The sequence below is a fragment of the Chionomys nivalis genome, chromosome 8, assembly GCF_950005125.1.
Source record: "Chionomys nivalis chromosome 8, mChiNiv1.1, whole genome shotgun sequence".
NCBI classification, from domain to species: Eukaryota; Metazoa; Chordata; class Mammalia; order Rodentia; family Cricetidae; genus Chionomys; species Chionomys nivalis.
Window position 1 is genome coordinate 28,663,636 of NC_080093.1, and position 18,889 is coordinate 28,682,524.

The 18,889-nt window shown below is 46.3% G+C and overlaps 1 protein-coding gene across 1 annotated transcript in view; it reads left to right on the forward strand.

Moving 5' to 3' along the window:
* The window catches only part of Gldc (glycine decarboxylase), a 78,486-nt gene that overhangs the window by 47,389 nt on the left and 12,208 nt on the right, over positions 1-18,889 (forward strand). The window contains exons 16-20 of the mRNA XM_057779871.1: positions 6,072-6,147; positions 11,141-11,266; positions 13,171-13,320; positions 15,289-15,401; positions 16,957-17,098. Of these exons, the coding sequence (XP_057635854.1) occupies positions 6,072-6,147; positions 11,141-11,266; positions 13,171-13,320; positions 15,289-15,401; positions 16,957-17,098 (607 nt within the window). The remainder of the gene's footprint in view (positions 1-6,071; positions 6,148-11,140; positions 11,267-13,170; positions 13,321-15,288; positions 15,402-16,956; positions 17,099-18,889) is intronic.

The following is an 18,889-nucleotide window of genomic DNA, read 5'->3' on the forward strand; positions in this document are numbered from 1 at the left end:
CCATATAACCTTTTTTATTTAGGGAATATCTTAAACTCTTTAATTACCTAGTCAATTAATTTATTAATTGAGATAAGGTCTCACTATGTAGTCGTAGCTGGCCTGGAGACTTCATATATAGACTAGGTTGGCCTCAAATTATAAAGATCCTTTTGTCTCTGTCTCCTGAGTGTTAGGATTAAAACTGTGTGATACACTACCTGTCTTATTCTCATTTTTGGTGTTGGCTTTGACTGAGGTCCTCTTGTATTCTGAGTATGCAGTCTACCACTGCAGTACTTGTTGATCCATAAGACCTTTTGACTTGTACAAAATACAACATCCTGAGTTGGACACGGTGGTGCTTCCTATGACACTGGCATTGGGAGAAAGAGGTAGGAGAATCAGGAGTTCAAAGCCAGGCTGGACAACATGAAACCAGTGGGAGATCTGGGGTGGAGGCAGATTTTTTTCTGCCCACTAGTTCCCAAATAACTAACATGGAGACTCAATATTAATTATAAATGTTTGGCCAACAGCTCAGGCTTCTTATTAATTAGCTCTTACAACTTAAATTATCCCATTTCTATTCATCTACATTCTGCCACGTGCCATTGCCTCTTTCATCTTGCATCTCCATATTTTACTGGCATTCCTGACTCCATTCTTCTTCTTCCCCGTGTCCTTAGTCTGGTTCTCCCACCTAACCTTGTCCTGTTCAGCTATTAGCAAGTCAGCTTCTTTATTAGACCAATCACAGAGTAATTTCCACTGTGTACAGAAGGATTATTATAGCACTGGGGACAACTGAAGTTTAGCATGTTCTTCACTCCTGAGTTCTGTATTGCTTTGTGAGTGTGTGTGTGCATGTACGTGTGTGTGTGTAAAATATGTAGAAATATTTTTCATAAGAATATTGGCTATAGTGATGCCTTTCTCCAAATATTCCAAAGCAACTTTCATTTGAGAACTTTCTATGGTGTCCATCAAATTAAACCCCACGTTGTTCTTTAGACACAAGGAAGGACTAAATGTTCAAATCTGGCTAAAACTAAGCTGAGTATGTGGCAGCCACTTCTAAATCCAAGCTTTTCACCAGGATTCCTGGCAAGGGGGCTCTAATTTAAAAAAAAAATCATTGAGCTTTATATATCCTTAAATTTTTGTTCTGTTCTTAGGAAAGGAAATTTTAGCTGTTATGAACTACTTCCCTGTCTCTGTGTACAATTTATTATTTTTTATTTGAATTTTTCCTCAATTCACACCGACTAGCTGTTTTTGTACACCAGCATCCGTTCACCTGGACAGTGAGGCTTTAGTTAGCCCTAGAACAGTGAGGTCTTCTCAGATTCGTGCCTTTTGCCTGCTCTTTGATTCTTGATTAGTTATTCCAGTTTCTTCTAGCATATTGAATTTTCTTAGGGATCCTTTGAAGAATAAGTGCTAGTTTTAGACAAGATCATCCATGGTTTCCCTTCATTCTGCGTTAAACAGTGAACTCCATAGCCACTTCCTCCTCTGCCTGAGTGACGGCCGAAGCAGTTCAAGCCACGACTCACTCAGCAAGAGTGGGTCTGAGGCTCACCACCCCAGAGCTGCCTCCCTGCAGCCTGCCATGCGGCTCCAGGCCATCAGCCTTCATTTCAAACCGATGTTAAAGCCGCTGTCTTAAGTTTCCCTCCACGTGAGATACTTTTCTGATGGTCTCTGCCTGGTTTATACAGATAAGCATTTTTCATAATACTTGATCACCAAAAGGTGGCACTCATAGCCTTGTTTAACGATTCCTCTGTAGTAAGCTTCATACGGCATTGAAACATACTGGCAGTATTTAGATGAGACAGTTGATAGTAAGAGCGTCTAAGACAGCAACTATGTAGCAGTTCGACCTTTCGTATAGTGTTCTCCTTTTGGATTACTGGCTCTTAGGCCCAAACGATATCTTCTTTAAAAACAAACAAATGTATACTTATTTATTTATTTGTGTGGGAGAAAGTGTGGACACATGTACTACAGCATTCACGTGGTTGGAGAACAATCCACAGAACAATCTTCCCATCATGTGGGTCCTGAGGATCAAACTCAGGTCAAGCTTGGCATGAAGCTCCACTTTAACTCACTGGCCCATCCCATCCCGCCAGCTGTCGGTATCTTCTTTCAATTCTTACCTCTACCTTGACTGACTCTGCCACAAAATAAGATGGGTGGATGGTATGAGAAAAACCTAGGGATAAATATAAAATACAGTTTAAAAAATTTTATTTTTTTAAAAATTAAAATATCTACATCATCCCTACACACTTCTCCTCCCTCCAACTCCTTCTACCCCTTCTTGCCCCCTTTCAAATTCATGGCCTCTTTTTTCTTTAATTGTTTTACAAACAGACACACATGCACACACATGCTCACACACACACACACACACACACACACCTGTTGTTTGGTGTGCATATGACTTCAAGACTGACCCCTCTGCATTAAACAATGAATGAGGCTCATCCCTAGGGAAGACTACTTGCCTGTGACTTTCTAGGGGTGGAATCCCATGAGAAATTTTTTTTCTTCCATATTAGCAAGTCTATCTTTGTCCATCTCGTGTTTAGGGAGCCATGCTGTTGAGGTACCATGGGTGTGGCTCTCCTGTCATTTCTAGGAGGCATGATCTCACTGCAGTGCTCTGTTTCCTCTAAAGTCTTTCTGCCCATCTTCCTCAAATGTTCCAGCCTTAGGGTCAGGAGCTGGGTTGTAGATGTGTTCACTGGGGCTGGGCACCCATGATCTCGTTCTCTGCCTGTTGACAAGTTGTGGTTTCTTCGGTGGTCTCCATCTGTCACAAACAGAGGCTTCTTTGTATCAGGGAGTTACCTATACCTGGGCTGTAAGGATAAGGTTTAGAATGTACTCAGGGATTGTGCTGGCTTAGTAAAGTGGTAGTTACAAGTTCTCTAAGTCCATGACTTCACTAGCCCCGGAGAGTTGCCTGAGTTTCTAGTGTCAGGCATGATTTCCTTCCTGTTGGACAGGCAGCAAGTCCAATTACACAGCTCCTGCTTACCTCGAGAATATTAAAGCCCCTTTCTACAGGGGCAAGGATGTCTTGTGCGCGAATTGCGGGGGCTGAAGGCTAGACTTCTATTTGGAACAAATCCCCTGAGCATTTGTTCCACAGTCATTTTTGTAAAGATCCAGTTCCATAGATTTCTTATGGGGAGATGCACAGGGCTCCAAATCCAGAGCCTGCTGTCCAGGATCTGGTTTAGCTGAGATAAGGCAGGCACACAGTGTCAACACTGCAGTAACATTCCATGAACGGTAGGTGTACAGGCTGATCTAAGGCATGTGAACATGTGAAGTAAGATGAAATTGGTTTTCTTTTTTTTTTTATTGAAAAAAAATTTTCCGCCTCCTCCCCGCCTCCCATTTCCCTCCCCCTCCTCCCGCCCCTCTCCCCCTCCCCCCACTCCTCTTCTCCTCCCTCTCCAGCCCCAAGAGCAGTCAGGGTTCCCTGCCCTGTGGAAAGTCCAAGGTCCTCCCCACTCCATCCAGGTCTAGGAAGGTGAACATCCAAACTGTCTAGGCTCCCACAAAGCCAGAACATGAAGTAGGATCAAAACCCCGTGCCATTGTCCTTGGCCTCTCATCAGCTCTCATTGTCCGCCATGTTCAGAGAGTCCGGTTTTATCCCATGCTTTTTCAGTCACAGTCCCGCTGGCCTTGGAAAGGGTGTGTGTGTGTGTGTGTGTGTGTGTGTGTGTGTGTGTGTGTGTACCCAAGGAAGTCAGAAGACGGTGTCAGATCCCCCAGAGTTGGTGCGTTTCAGACCATTGTAAGCTGTTCAGTGTGGGTGCTGGGACTTGAATCATCCCCTGGAAGGAGCAGAAATGCCTTTAACAGCTGAACCCTCCCTCTCTCTAGCCCCTGTGGTAAGAGTTTGCTGCAGGAACATCACTCATTCATCCGTCAGGGCTATCGATCACCCTTTTCCTTTTCATCAGCATGCTTGGCACAGAAAATAAAGAAGTTAAGAACAAAGTGAACACCCACTTGGCTTTTAGGGATAGCCTTTGGGGGCCTTTACATTGAAAAGAACTCAGCCATATTAGGATGTGGAGACGATGTTCGGCACAAGGACCTTGTGTGGAAAGGCCCAGCATGAGAATTGCCTTGATGTGTTTCGAGGGTGACCTGGGCAGATGGAGAGTAGTAGAGGAAATTGGTATAAAGGTCACAGGACTGCAGCTAGAACGGTCCTGACAGAGTCAGATGAGCAGAAGAGTGGAGAGGGCTGGGAGGACGCACTCTTTGTGTGACTTCTCACCTCACCACTCAATAGTAATCCCCATTTAACAGATAACAGGGCAGCCCAGGGGGACCACCGTCATCAGTGGGGACAGTGATGTTCTAAGTGTTCACTATCTTAAATAAAAGGTGTCAGCCAGGCAGTGGTGTGCACACCTTTAATCCCAGCACTTGGGAGGCAGAGGAGGGCAGATCTCTGAGTTCAAGGTCAGCCTGGTCTACAGAGTGAGTTCCAGGACAGCCAGGGCTACACGGAGAAACCCTCTTTGAAAAACAAAAACTAGCAACAACAATAATAATAAAAGGCATTAAGTGGGGCTGGAGAGAGGGCTCAGGGGTTAAGAGCACTGACTGCTCTTTCAGAGGACTTGGGTTCAATTCCCAGCACCCCCATGGCAGTTCACAACTGTCTGTAACTCCAGTTCCAGGGAACCTGACACCCATGGCAAAGGGCACATAAAACAAACACTCAAACAAATCAAAAGGTGTTAAGTGTGCTAGTGCTTTGGGTTCAGAAGTCAGTAAGTACAGCTGATGAGTAGCCTTTTTTCCCTATGGACAAAGCAGAGAGGGGTAAAGCTGACTTCGTGTCGGGGAACAGCTGCTAAGTGTCTTGGCTCTTGTCAGACATGTCTCTTTGTTTTGTTGCATTTAATTAAAGCCCCCGTTTAGCCAGTCAGTGTCGTCTCCCCTACCCCACCTGTCACTGATGATTGAACCTAGGGCCTCAAACTTGCTAGGTAAGCACTCTACCCCAGTCTGTGCCCCCATCCCAAGAGTGTACTCTTGTGACTCTCAGTCCTGGCGACACAAACACGCTCAAAGAGCAGTTCTATTTGCAGAGGAAACCTGTGGCTCCTTGACACGGTTGACACCGTTCCAAACTACCCATCAGCCACTGGGCAGGTGATACTCTACCCTCCACTTCAGCTGTAAAATCAGGGAGTGGTGTGCTGTATCTCAGAGGGTGTAGACTGGAGGAGAAAGCCTTGTGAACGAGGCAGAGAGCCCTATGCTCACTTCCCACTCCTTGCTTCACGCAGTACCAGGACGCTGACCCATGTGCGGTTGACTCAGTGTTGCTCACAGGAACATGAGTCATTCAGCACGGTCTCCAAGTGGTGCCTGCAAGATAGTGTCAGAGCTGCTAGCAGCCGTATAGATTAAGGGCAGGAAGGATGCCGTGACAACACCGAAAGTTTCTGTGGAGATAGTGTGGCCTTTGTCTGACTCGGTATTTGATTTATTAGAAAGCGCGTTATTATTCTAGGCGTGATCATTTTGTTCCGGTTATAATTTTAAAATATCTCTGCTTCGAAATATACATATTGGTTTGATCTGATAAACCATGAACCTGTGGTTAGTTTCATCATTGCTTAGTTATGCATAAAAGGGTTTGTTAAGTGACGCATGATGTGTTTAGAAATGAGACTCACCATAAATTAATCCTTATAAATTTCAAAATTTTTATCCCATTAAAGTTAGTAATGGGTTTCTTATATTTTCTCACAATTTTTTTTTTACTAGTCCTATTCCCTTAGTAAAATCATGTATGTTTGATGGTCCTGAAATGATAAGCAAGGCCCACCTTTGGTTAGTGCCAAGCAGTTAGTTTTGTTCCTGTAAAGATCCTATATAAACTAGGACCCTGAGTGGTTAACGTGTGGTTAGTGTCTAGCAAATACTGAATGAACCCTAGGACCATGACTGCTTAACGTGTGATTATGTCTGGTAAATACCGAGTGAACAAGTGAAAGTCACAGCCCCTTACTCTTCTCGTCTTGTCTTTGCAGCGGAGCCCAGGGCGAGTATGCTGGACTGGCCACTATCAGAGCATACTTAGACCAGAAAGGAGAGAGGCACAGAACGGTGAGCATGGGGCAGGCAGCTGGTTCTTCTGTGGGTGATCGCAGGCTCAGATCACAGGGTCCCTTTTGTTCTGTGGGATCTGCTTTCCAGTCTTCTTGGAAGTGAACAGGGAACCATCTATCAAGAAACACAGATCTGTGAAGTGACCATCATGATTCATCGTGAGGGAAGCATCCAGAGATGAAAGGCTTTTGTGCAAACCCAGCATCTGGAGTCAGCCAGCTGGCCAGTGAAATGGTCTCTAGAGAGAAGGTGGGCAGCAGGATTGCTGCCATTCCCACCCTCCTCTTTGGCTCAACCCTAGCCCTGGGCCTAGGACCGAAGCAATTTTAAACCTAAGTATGGTCTGGGTTCTATGTATCCTCAAAAGATGCCCATAAATATGTTCTCCCATGGGGTTGTTCTCAGCTCTGACGACCGTGATGGGAGAGGGTGCATTTCTGCTACAATCTTTGCTTTGGGCATGGGAGTCAGGTTTGCAAAAGTGACTCCTCTCAGATATCCTGGGGACCAGCTGGTGCTACCAGACACTGCTCGTGTCCCAGAAAGATGTGGTGTGATATAACCAAAGCCTCTAGTTATGGCCAAAGGAGTCCCCTGTTCCTGGTCCCTCCATTGTGAAAGCCAACTCTGTGCTAGGGTTTCCACTAAGCTGTGGAGATGGAATTTTTAGAGGGATTGCAGAGTAGGTGTCAGGAGCGGGACAAAGGCCCTGGCAGTTCCAGGAGAACTAAGTGGGCAATATCAGTGAGTCATAGTCTAAGCTCAGGTCCTTTCTGAATTTATTGAAGCTGAAAGGGTTTTCTGGCTAGGCTGGATTTTGCAATGAAGAATTTTGAAACTTTCACTTTCTCCTTGGAAGAAAAGGAGAAGGAACATTGTCTCAATGTGTCTTCCCAATGGGAATAGAATTTTCTTTAAATCCATCTATCTACCTACCTATCTCTGTATTGTGGTGATGGTGATTGAACCCAGGCCTTTTCCACGCTGGGGCAACACTGTACACCTGAGCCACATCATCAACAGTTTTTGTTTGCTTGCTATTACTATCACCTGCATATAGCCCAGACTGTCCTCATATTCTCTGTCCTGCTTAGAAAGCCTTGAACTCCTCATTCTATCACCTGCCCCCACCTTCCAGGTGCTGAGATTCTCTTGCTGAGCCCATGCCCAGCTGGTTTTGCTATTTTGATTTGTTCCTATGTTAGCTGAGGTAGGGTCTCAGTACGTAGTTCAGGCTGGCCTTGTACTTGCCAGTGTTTTGCCTCAGTTAACCTAAGTGCCGGGGTCACAGATGTGTTTGATCATGCCTGCCATTGGACTGATTTTTAACAATCATGAAGCAAGCCATTTATGAATTCAGAAATTACTGGACACCCTGGGCATGCACAGGACAGTGTGGTAGCCTGAGATTTGGTGATGCAGTAGACAGACATTTGAATTTGGATTTGCTTACTCAGCAACTCAGCAACTCACAGAATCAGAAAGGGAACTATGGAGCTGAGATGTCCAGTTGAGGGAACACCAGATAGCCCACCTGTGGTTCCTTCATGGTTCCCAAATCCCCGTAAGCCTTGGAGCTCCTCTTCATTGACTTTTCACTGTTTCACAGGAAGACCTATGAGACCATCCACACTGCACAGCCATTGCTTGACAGAGAAGCCGTCAGACCAGTGGTCCTCAACCTTCCTAATGCTGAGACTCTTTAATGCAGTTCCTCATGTTGCGGCGACCTCCAACCAGAAAGCTGTTTTGTAGCTACTCCATCACTGTGATTTTGCAACTGTTATGAATAGTAATGTAAATATTTTAGGGCTAGAGGTTTGCCGAAGAGGTCTTGACACACAGGTTAAGACCACTGCACCAAACCCACTCTGGCAGTGTCTGTGGAAGGCCCGCCTCTGAGCAATGATAAAGGGCCAGCCAGAACTCAGATTCTTTCCATTTTCTGGTATTTCCCAAGCCTGTGTTTACCTAACTCTGCATTCTGATACTTGGAAACAGTTGCTTTGATATAGGAGTTGGGGACCAAGCCAGAAACTCCAAATGAGAGACCTTCTGAATCGGGTAGACCTCCATCTTTGGTGATTGGCTGTCTGTAGCTCTCGCTCCCTCTCTCAGCATCCCAGTCCTCCTCCGCTCCCCATGCCTTGGATGTGATATCCTCCCTGGCACTGGTGTGCACACTGCTATCACAGAAGCTTTGAGGCCATTCTGTTGGCGAGCGCAGGATTCTCACTTCTGGACAGTAAGAGGAGAAAGCAAGGAAGGCCCCCAGCCGCTGAGCTCAGAAACACGGCAGAGCTCACCAGTCTGGAAACACTGGCATCCTTCTAGACACACATCCAATTTAAGCCCCATTTTTAGAAAAGAAAAGAATGACTTATTATTCAGATTGCCAGGGAAGATTTTCCACATTAGTGATGTCAAGGCAGCTGTTCCCACACAATAGGCTCTAATGGAGTTCAGTTAAACATACCCCTCGCTTTTGAAAAGGAGTTGGAGACATTGTTTGCTACAAAACTGCCCAGGTTCCTGACGGTTCCGTGCCTTCAAGCTGCGTTTGGAAGTCATTTCACATTTGCTCTTTGGTCAAGTTTCAGGGACTCCTGAAATAGAATGCCCAAGTTCATGATTCATAGTTTAATTTGGGAAAATGAATTATTTAGCAAACATATTTAGCAATCACCATGTGCCAGGCACTGAGCATCTCTCTCTTTGCTGGTCAAATCTCAATTCAAGTCTTCCGACCAGAGACTGAGTTTCCTATAGAAAGGGGAAACACTGGCCTTTCACGTGTACACATGTATGCTAATAATATTAATATTATTATTAAATTTTGAGAACTGTTTTCCTGAATGCCTGGGGCAGTCATAGCCTTTGTCAGTCATTGCTTTTAAAAAAAAACAGAAGTTTCTAACTCATCATGTGTTCAGCCATTCTTTGAGGAGGAAATCTGTAACTCCGCACCAACTAGGACCTAGCATTCCCCTAAAGGATATAAGCGTACCATGGTCAGATTCACCTTGGACTCTAAGGCTGAAACCAAATCTTCAATCTGGGTCCTAATACTTCTGTGTCCAGCATAGCCCTGCAATTTTAAAGTGAGGGGAAAAGTAACACTGTGAAAGTAACTTAAGGTCCTTAGACTCCACAGAACACAAGCGTGTGTTACCATGAACGTAACTTAAGGTTATTAGATCTCCACGGAACATAGGCATGTTTACCATGAAAGTAACTCAAGGCCCTTAGACTCCACAGAACACAAGCGTGTCTACAGTGAATGTAACTCAAGGTCTTTAGATCTCCACAGAACACAAGTGTGTCTACAGTACCTCTCTCCATTGTTCCAGGGATTGATTTTCCATGGCTGCTCTAGCAAATGACTGTAAACTCAGGGACTGATTTAAGGCTAGAGACCAAAACTGTCTTCATGGTGTTGGCAGGGTGCTTATTGGCTGAGCTAGGGAGGACCTGTTGCTTTTGCTCTGTCTGTGTGTGTGTGTGCGCGCGCGCGCGCGCATATGCAGGTGCCCACAGAGTTGAGCTATCTGATACCTGGACCTAGAAAGGGAACTGAAACTCGGGTCCTCTTCAAGAGCAGTACACATTCTTAACTGCTGAGCCCTCTATCCAGCCCCTCCCCAATCTTGTGTGAGTGCATTTGTGTATGTGAGTGTAGGTTTATGTATATCTGTGTGTGTTTATATATGAGTTTGTGTGTGTGTAACTGTGTTGTTTGTACAACCTCTGTTTCAGAGGAATCAGCTGGAAGACACATTTTTCCTCCAGAAGCCCATTTTTATAACCCCCTCCAGAGGAGTTGCCACACTGGGTCTGTGATTTTCCAAGTAGGCTCGCTCTCCACTTGAGCTCCATTGGAGAACTTCAGCCCTGTCCCATCTTGTCATGGTTCTCCCTGAGATCTGCAAACTGCAAGATTCCTGTATTCACACCATGATGGGGAGGATGGGAGATAGGAACCCCAGCATGCGGCACTACACCTACCACCCACCCAACCCCCATCAAAATCCTTTGTGGGGTGAGGCTCAGTGGTAGAACGCTTGGCTTGCCTGGCATGCATGAGACCCTGGGTTCAATGCTCTGTAGCTACTCCCCCGACTCCAGCAAAAATATCCAATAGAGGGACTGGGGATACAGTTTAGTGGTAGAGAGCAGTTGGAAAACATGTTCAGCACTGAAATCCAAAACCAAAATCCAACAGGTCTAGTGTCAGCTGTGCTCTTGAGACACTGTCCCTGATTTCCTCCACCAAAGCTGTGTCCCTTGGCAGTTATCTAGTGTACTGTGGATAGTGGGCACTTATTTCTCCGTGTGCTTGTGTTATGAATGAGTGAGTCATGTGAGCACAGGGCAGGTGTTGATCCTCACACAAGTCATTCACAGCAGAGGAAGCACCCAGTAGGTGTGGGCACAGCACAGTTCTGTTGACCTGGGGAGGGAGGCCTTTGGGGTGTGTCTGTCCTGGTTCAGCCACGAGCATCACTGAGGCTGTGATGAGGGCAGTGGCATCCTAGACTTCGACTTCTGACCTTGTCTTCCTAAAGATGCTTTCCGTCTGCTACATCTAAGACAAGGTTAGAAAAGGCACAGGCTGTCGTTAGTGCTCTGGGATAGGGGAGGACATTCTGATATCTTTAGGAAAGTATTTGGGGATTCAAATGGAAATGCCCCTTCTGGTCATTGTTTCGCAGTAACAGCACTGACGACAGCAGATTTTTTTTTTCTTCCTTTTTTTTTTGGTTTTTCGAGACAGGGTTTCTCTGTGGTTTTGGAGCCTGTCCTGGAACTAGCTCTTGTAGACCAGGATGGATGACAGCAGATTTTAAAGCACTAGGGGTCAGCTTCAGTAAAAACATGAGGCCCCTAATTTGTGCCATCCGCATGTTAGGAGACTTTCTCTAACTTGAGATACCGGTGATTTTTTTTTCTTTACTTCTCCTTTTCTGCTTCCTTTCTTTGTGTTCCCAAGGTTTGCCTCATTCCTAAGTCAGCACACGGAACGAATCCAGCAAGTGCCTACATGGCAGGCATGACGATCCAGCCTGTGGAGGTGGACAGATATGGGAACATCGATGTGGCTCACCTCAAGGCCCTGGTACTCATTCTCCTCTTCACGGATTGGAGAGGTCTGGGTTGGGAAGACACAGGGGATGGTGATGTGTAGGGAGTAGATGTATGGGGTAAACATTGTCTTCTCTGCTTATATTCTAATGAAAGACAATTCTAATGATTCCTCTTCTGAATGGGTCTGTAGGGAAAGAATACAAAATCCAAAACAACCCTAACAATCTTTCAGGGAAAGAGAAAAATAAAAAGCAATTGTAACTTGGGTCCCCAGTTAAAAGAAGCCATGTCTTCTCTCCCCCTCCCTCCCTCACAGAGAGAGGGTCCTTTTCAGTGACCCCCTCCACACCCTGATTCTTCCACTTGAAAGGTAATGAATGAGGTATTCAGTGTGATGTCACAGTAAGACAGCTCTGCAGGGCCTACTTCCCTATCTGTCCTCAGACTTCTCCATTCACAGCCACGCAGACAGTCATGGTTGTGTGGAGAATTAAAGAACGCACGACGCATTCAGATTTTGCAGACATCTCAGCCACGCTGTGCTGGATTCCAGGCAACATTCTACCCTGTTTCCTCTGCACCAACCCCCACTCCCAGTCTCCCAACCTCCAGGAAGAGGTTGCTTAGCAACCGTATCTGTTTTGCACCAGTGGACTGGAGGCTGCATCTTAAGTGGTAGGAAAATTGGTGGAATAGCGCTGTGATTCTGTCAAGGTGATTAGGCATGGGTCCTGAGGACCTACATAAAAGCCTTCACGAGAACTCTGAAAATGCACAGCCCTGTACCTCTTTTCCATCCTCCCCTTCCATTGCCATTTTTATTTTTTTGGCCACAAGTATTCTGGGTCACTAATTACTAAGTCTGTCCAATATAGAATATATGCAATATGACTTGATTTTCCTTCCACATTACCCTCCTTTGACTTGCTAGCCAAGAGAAAAAAAACAACTAGAAATTGTCCTTTATTTATACAATTGCTTTCTTGGGAGATAAAAGTGAAAGAAGTAGGTATAGCTATAATACAGTGGCTCTCAAGCTGTCGGGCTAACCCTTAGAGAGGGTCAAGCAGCCCTTTCACAAGGCTCACCTGAGATCACCGGAACACAGGTGTTTACATTGTGTTGTTAAGAGCAGCAAAATTACAGTTATGAAGAAGCAATGAAAATAATTTTATGACGAGGCGTCACCTAACACGAGGAACTGTAATAAAGGGTCACAACATCAGGAAGGTTGAGAACTGCTGGCCCAGTGGCACAACCTCGTCACCCCAACACTTCAAAGGGGAGTCACAAGTCGAAGGCTAGCCTTGGCTACATAGAAAGTTAGGAACCAGTCTGAGCCTCTCCAGAGCCTGTGAGAAGGAAAGTGTTTACCAAAACGAAAACAGAAAGGCTAGTTGGAAAATTAGCTATGTACAGAGATGCATCCCCCACCCTCCCAAGAGCCCAGGGTAAATTTTGAGGTGGTTTGAACCAAAGCAGAATTATTTTATAGAACTGGACGCAACATATCCAGAAATCTTCTGAGTGGCTTCTTGCTTTTTGTTTAATTTTGTCTCATGTAGCCCATGCTAGCCTCAGAGTTGCTGTGTAGCCAAGGTTACTCCTGCTTCCCCAATGGCATGGTCATGTGAGTGTTCCACTATGCCTAGTTTTTTATTTGGTGCAGGGAGCAAGCTTAGGGCTTTGTGCGCGTGAGGTAAATCCTAGATCAGTTGAACCACATCCAAAGCTTGGTTTCTTTCTCTGGACCACAGAGTTCCGAGAGGACTTGCTGTTGCCTTAAAATGAAGGAGCAATTGACTGTGCATTTTAGCCACTGTTGTAGACTGAGACGTTGTCAAGAATTCCAATACCAAGGCTTCGCCTTCCCTGGTCCTTTAAAATGAAAAGCAAAGCCTTGAATGAGAACGGATCTCACTCTTCTCCCCACAGGTGGATAAACACAAGGAGAACCTGGCCGCCATCATGATCACGTATCCATCGACCAATGGCGTGTTTGAAGAGAATATCAGTGATGTGTGCGCCCTTATTCACCAACACGGAGGACAGGTCTACCTCGACGGGGCAAATATGAATGCCCAGGTGCAAACAATTAGTGCCCACTGAGAAAATGAATAAGAACATGTTATTTATTTATTTTTAATTTTTTAAGGATTGAATGATTTTATGAGTATGTGTGTCTTGCCTGAATGTATGTGTGTACACCAGTGCTCATGGAAGTCAAAAAAGGACCTCAGATCCCTGGAACTGGAGTCTACACCTGGTAGTGAAGTGCCCTGTGGCTGCTTAGACCTGGACTCGGGTCCTCTGCAAGAGCAGTGTTTGTTTGTTTTTTACACTGCTGAGCCATCATTCTTGACCAGTTTTGTTTTGATTTTTTTTTTTAAATGATGAAAACTACTATTTTATGTGCTCTGGTGTTTTGCCTGCATGTATGTCTGTGTGAGGGTGTCAGATCCTCTGTAATTGGAGTCACAGACAGTTAGGAGTTGCCATGTGGGTACTGGGAATTGAACCCAGGTCCTCGGGGATAGCATCGAGTGCTCTCAACCACCAAGCCACCTCTTAGCCCCTCTTTTCATTTTTTAAAGCATGACACTAAGCTGACCCCCAGTGAGGAAAACAGTTCTCTCCAGCTTCTTGAGATCCCCTCTAATATATACACGGGATTCAGAACCAGGGTTCTCTTCTTGCCCTTTCTTCTCCTGTTGGGATGCTGGGGATCAAACCCAAGGCTGTAAGTGATGCCACGAGGACGCTCAAGCAGATTTTGCTGCCAGCTCCTCACAGACCACCTCAGTTCCACTGGGATTATATATATAGATCCTAGAGGAAACGATAGGGTGAACAAGGGACAAATGGAATTCTGTTGTCAGGAGTGCTGTTCCTCTGGAAACATTACTGAGCAAGGTCTCCTGGTTCCCTAGCTGATTGAGTGAGTTCTGGCCACAGTAGATGCCAAACTCCCATGGACCTCGGAGAAGCCACTTTACCTGGAGTTTTAACTTCAGTAGGGCCCCAAGGGATTCAATCCTGCCTACCCGGATTGCAAGAGTGACTGTGGTTGCATGTAATGTGTTCACCTGCTTCCTCTCTCCTTCTTTAGTCTGATTCCATTCATAGGTGTAGTCCAGAGATTGCCTTCTGCTTTGGCAGCCTAAAGCAGACATATCTGTCTACAGTCAAAGTGGCAGGATCACCAGTTGAGTTCTGTAGCTGGGTATGTGGATTGTCTCAGGAAGACTGGCAGCCTCACTTCCACATCCTCAGCTCAGCATCCTGTGGGTCACCACCTTTCGGAGCTAAACAAACTTCACAGGGGAGCAAACCAGATATTTCTACTAAAATTCTTAACAGTGGCAAAATTACAGTTATGAAGTAGCAATGAAAATCAGCTTTATGGTTGGGGATCACCCCAGTACGAGGAACTGTATTAAAGGGTCCCAGCATTAGGAAGGTTGAGAACCACTGCTCTGGGCCCTCGCTAAAAACCCACATGTTAAATACCCAGCCTTGAACTTGCCAGGGAATGTAGCTCTGATACTGTAAAAGCTCCCGGCTCAGTAGTATGAACAGGCTGTAACTTTAGGACTAGTGGCAGTTCCCCTCTTCCCTCTTAAGACATTTAGGTACAGACTGCCCGAGTGTGTATTTTAAATCTGAATGGGGCTAAATAGTCAGTTGCTATCTCCATAGAAACCACAGTCACTTTGCCTGTGAGGCGCCAGGTTGACTGCAGAAGTTTAGGAATCGTTTCCTCTGATATTTGAAAATTACATCGTGTGTGTGAGCACACGTGGAGGTCAAAGGGTGGCTTGGAGGAGCAGGAGTCAGGTCCCTTCCGTTCATTCATTATGCGTGTCCTATGGGTCACACAGCTTTACTGAGCCATCTCACGCTCCCTGGGAAGCCTTTTCTGTGACCATTAGGGATGTGGCTCTGCCTGCCTCTCCTGGGGAGACACACAGCCCAGAACAGCAAGCCCTTCCCTCATCAGGAGGGGCCTTGCCGAGCTCTGATGTTTACTTCTGTTCTTTTCCTTTGGGGTAGGTGGGAATCTGCCGTCCTGGAGACTTTGGGTCTGATGTCTCTCACCTAAATCTTCACAAGACCTTCTGCATTCCCCATGGAGGAGGTGGCCCTGGCATGGGACCCATTGGAGTGTGAGTCATGGGCTGCTGGCTTCGGGGTAGCTTTGGAAGCAGGATGGCTCAAACCCTCTCATTCTTCCCATTCGGGTCTTCAAGTGTCCAGAAGATACCTAGTGCGCGTCTTGCAGGTGGATGCGGAGCTGGGCAAGGAGTGTTGGGAGCGTGTCCAAACAGAAGCGTCCTTTGTCTTAGTAACTGCGATGCTCACCCGGCCTCATTGAGCGCTAGAGCAAGCTTGTTAGCAGTCGAGCCGGGGACTAAAGCATTGAGGGGTCAGAACTGGAATGTAGGCTCCTGTAAGTGATTTGCCCCAAGAATTCCAAGAGTTTTTTATTTTACTCATTTCCTAGAACTTATCCAGCCAATGATAATATTGAGAGTGAATTGGGTCGAAGGCACTTAACTCCTTACAGCTTTAATTTTTTTTTTTTTTTTTTTTTTTTTTTTTGGTTTTTCGAGACAGGGTTTCTCTGTGGTTTTGGAGCCTGTCCTGGAACTAGCTCTGTAGACCAGGCTGGTCTCGAACTCACAGAGATCCGCCTGCCTCTGCCTCCCAAGTGCTGGGATTAAAGGCGTGCGCCACCACCGCCCGGTTTACAGCTTTAATTTTTATTACGTCTGTGATAAGTAAGGAGGAAACAAACTTTATTACTAGAGGTAATTGGATGAAGTCACTGTTTACTGGGGGAATATTTCTCAGCAATTGTTAGCTTCCTCTGTATAGTAAGAACAGCCTTATCCAGAGCTTCTGGAGTTTCATTTCCTTTCCCCTCCCTCCTTCCCTCCATCCGTTTGTCTTTCTTTCCAGACAGGGTTTCTCTGTCTAACAGCCCTGGCTGTCCTGGAACTCACTCTGTAGACCAGGTTGGCCTCAAACTCACAGAGATCCGCCTACCTCTGCCTCCCGAGTGCTAGATATGTGCCACCACCACCTGGCTCTTTTGGAGTTTTTGAAACGTGTGGTGGTTCAGGGAAAGGCAGTGTTCAGGGTTGCTGGGAGCCTGGCTTTCTTGTTTTTCCTCTTGATTTGTATCATGTGTAGTGAAAGAGTGTCCTAGGTCCGTTCAGAAGGTGTGTAATGGAGCAGTGTTAACCTGTGAGCCTCCAAGTGGACTGCCCAGGGCATCTCTTCAGCAGTCTTCGGTATCTAGTATATGGCTTAGAAGGATGTGGGGGTCCCTATGAGGGCCTCCGGGGGGGGCTGCCTCGGCGAGTCCTCCACCACAGTTCTTGGAAGCTGTTGGGTGGTAGAGAGGGAAGGAAGGAAGGAAGGAAGAAGGGAGGGAGGGAGGGAGGGAGGGAGGGAGGGAGGGAGGGAGGGAGGGAGGGAGGAAGGAAGGAAGGAAGGAAGGAAGGAAGGAAGGAAGGAAGGAAGGAAGGAAGGAAGGAAGGAAGGAAGGAAGGAAGGAAGGGGGAAAAAAGGGATCTCGCTTTAGTTGTTTCCTTGTTGTCTGTCCCCCGCCATCAGCTAGCCCTTACTAAGCAAAGAGCTCCTGGAGAGCCTGCCCATTTAGTTCAATTGTATCTTTTTTGCATCCTTTCAATGTGTCCTTTAAAACCACCACAGGAAGAAGCATCTCGCTCCCTTTCTGCCCAGTCATCCCATTGTTTCCGTCACACCAAATGAAGACACCTGGCCCGTGGGGACTGTCAGCGCCGCCCCGTGGGGCTCCAGTTCCATCTTGCCTATTTCATGGGCTTATATTAAGGTGAGGCCTGAGAACACGCGTTGCAATGGAGCAGTGGGACTTGAGACTTTCTCAAAGGGTTGAAGGTGCAGGAGTCTGGGACTGGAGAGCGGGAGTCAGTGAACACAGCCGGTGAATGGGGTCGCTGCCAGTGCTGGGGTGGAAGAAATCGTCTCCAAGGCCAGCTAAAATTATTTCATCTGTTCCTTTGGGTTCTCATGATGGGTTTACATTTTTCCAGACACAGTTAAGTTGCATGAGTCATATGAATGGTCATCATGTGGTTTCCTGTCGGATTCAGACAGAGCCACATAAGCTGAAAGCCGTGCACACAGTCGTCGTGACACTTTGCTGAGTACACGGTAGGGTGTACTCACATTGTGTCTTGTCGGCTTGGAGGATAAGATGCGAAGTCGCGGAGATTTGTTTGGTGGTGGGGGCGGCCCAGGGAACTGTGTTTTCAGGGATAATTGGGTTTTGTCAGAGAACAGGCTTACCCCCTGCCCCCACCCCTACCTCTTTGTCTTTCTCCACAGAAACACTTCAAGCCAGAATTGATTTTCTGCAGCTTGTTAAGACTGGCCTGCCCACCTTCTAGAATGTCAAGCCTGTGGATAGGCACTCTTGCTCAGCTGCTAATTAGAGCAGCTCTCTCAGGCCAGTGGCCTCTGTTAAAGGAAGGGGAGCCGTTAGTGAGAGGAAACCTCACGCTCAGCTATGCAAACTGTGCTCGGTAACTGCGGGACTGGCTGCTGTTCGTGAATGCGGTGGCATTAGTGATTCCTTTTTCTTTTTTAAAAAAGCTTATTTTGTGTTTTGAGACAGTCTCCTTATACTGTCCAGTCTGGGCACAAGCCCCTGGTTCTCCCACATCAGCCTCCCAAGTACGGGGCTATAGGCCATGAATGGGTCGCCGTGGCTGGCTGGTATTTATGATTCCTTTTTAAATAATATTTCGAGACATGGTTTAGGTTTATTGTATGTGTATGGGTGATGTCTCTGTGTGTATCTGTGCACCATATCTATGCAGCGCCTGTTGTGTGCATCAGATCCCCTGGGGCAGGAATTGCAGATAGCTATTAACCACCATGTGGGTCCTGGGAATTGAACTTGGGTCCTTTAGAAGAAGAGCTGCCGATGCTCTTAAGTGCGTCTTTGAGGTGGTGCACGCCTTTAATCCCAGCACTTGGGAGGCAGAGGCAGGCGGATCTCTGTGAGTTCGAGACCAGCCTGGTCTACAAGAGCTAGTTCCAGGACAGGCTCCAAAACCACAGAGAAACCCTGTCTCGAAAAACAAAACAAAACAAACAAACAAAAAAAACAACAAAACAAAACAAAAAAGGCTGTCTTTGAGCTCCTAATCCAGCCGTCTTTATCGCCCAAGTGCTGGCTTTACGGGCATGTGTTTCCCTGCATGGCCAGCTTCATTTATGATTCTTAATGAGAAGTGTCTTGGAAGAAAGAACAACAGTTCTGTGCCTCAGAGCTTTGAAGCTGCTTTAAAAATGCCATGTAAGTTGTTTGCAAACTGCAGGAACAAAAACAATGAGAAAGAAAATCTGCTCCTTTGCAAATAACCAAATCCCCAGTTCCCTTTGATCCATGGGATCTGTAAATAAGGGTTATTTGTGCAAACGTATTTGGGCAGGAGATCTTCTTACATATAGAAAAGGAAGGCCCCTAGGGCTGTTTTGGCCATATGCCTAGAATACCAAACAGAGCATGAGTTTTAGAACTAAATAAGTGGTGTTGATTTGGACCTTGTTTCGGGCTGTTACTTTTCCCCTAGACACTAGCTGGAGCCTACTCCTT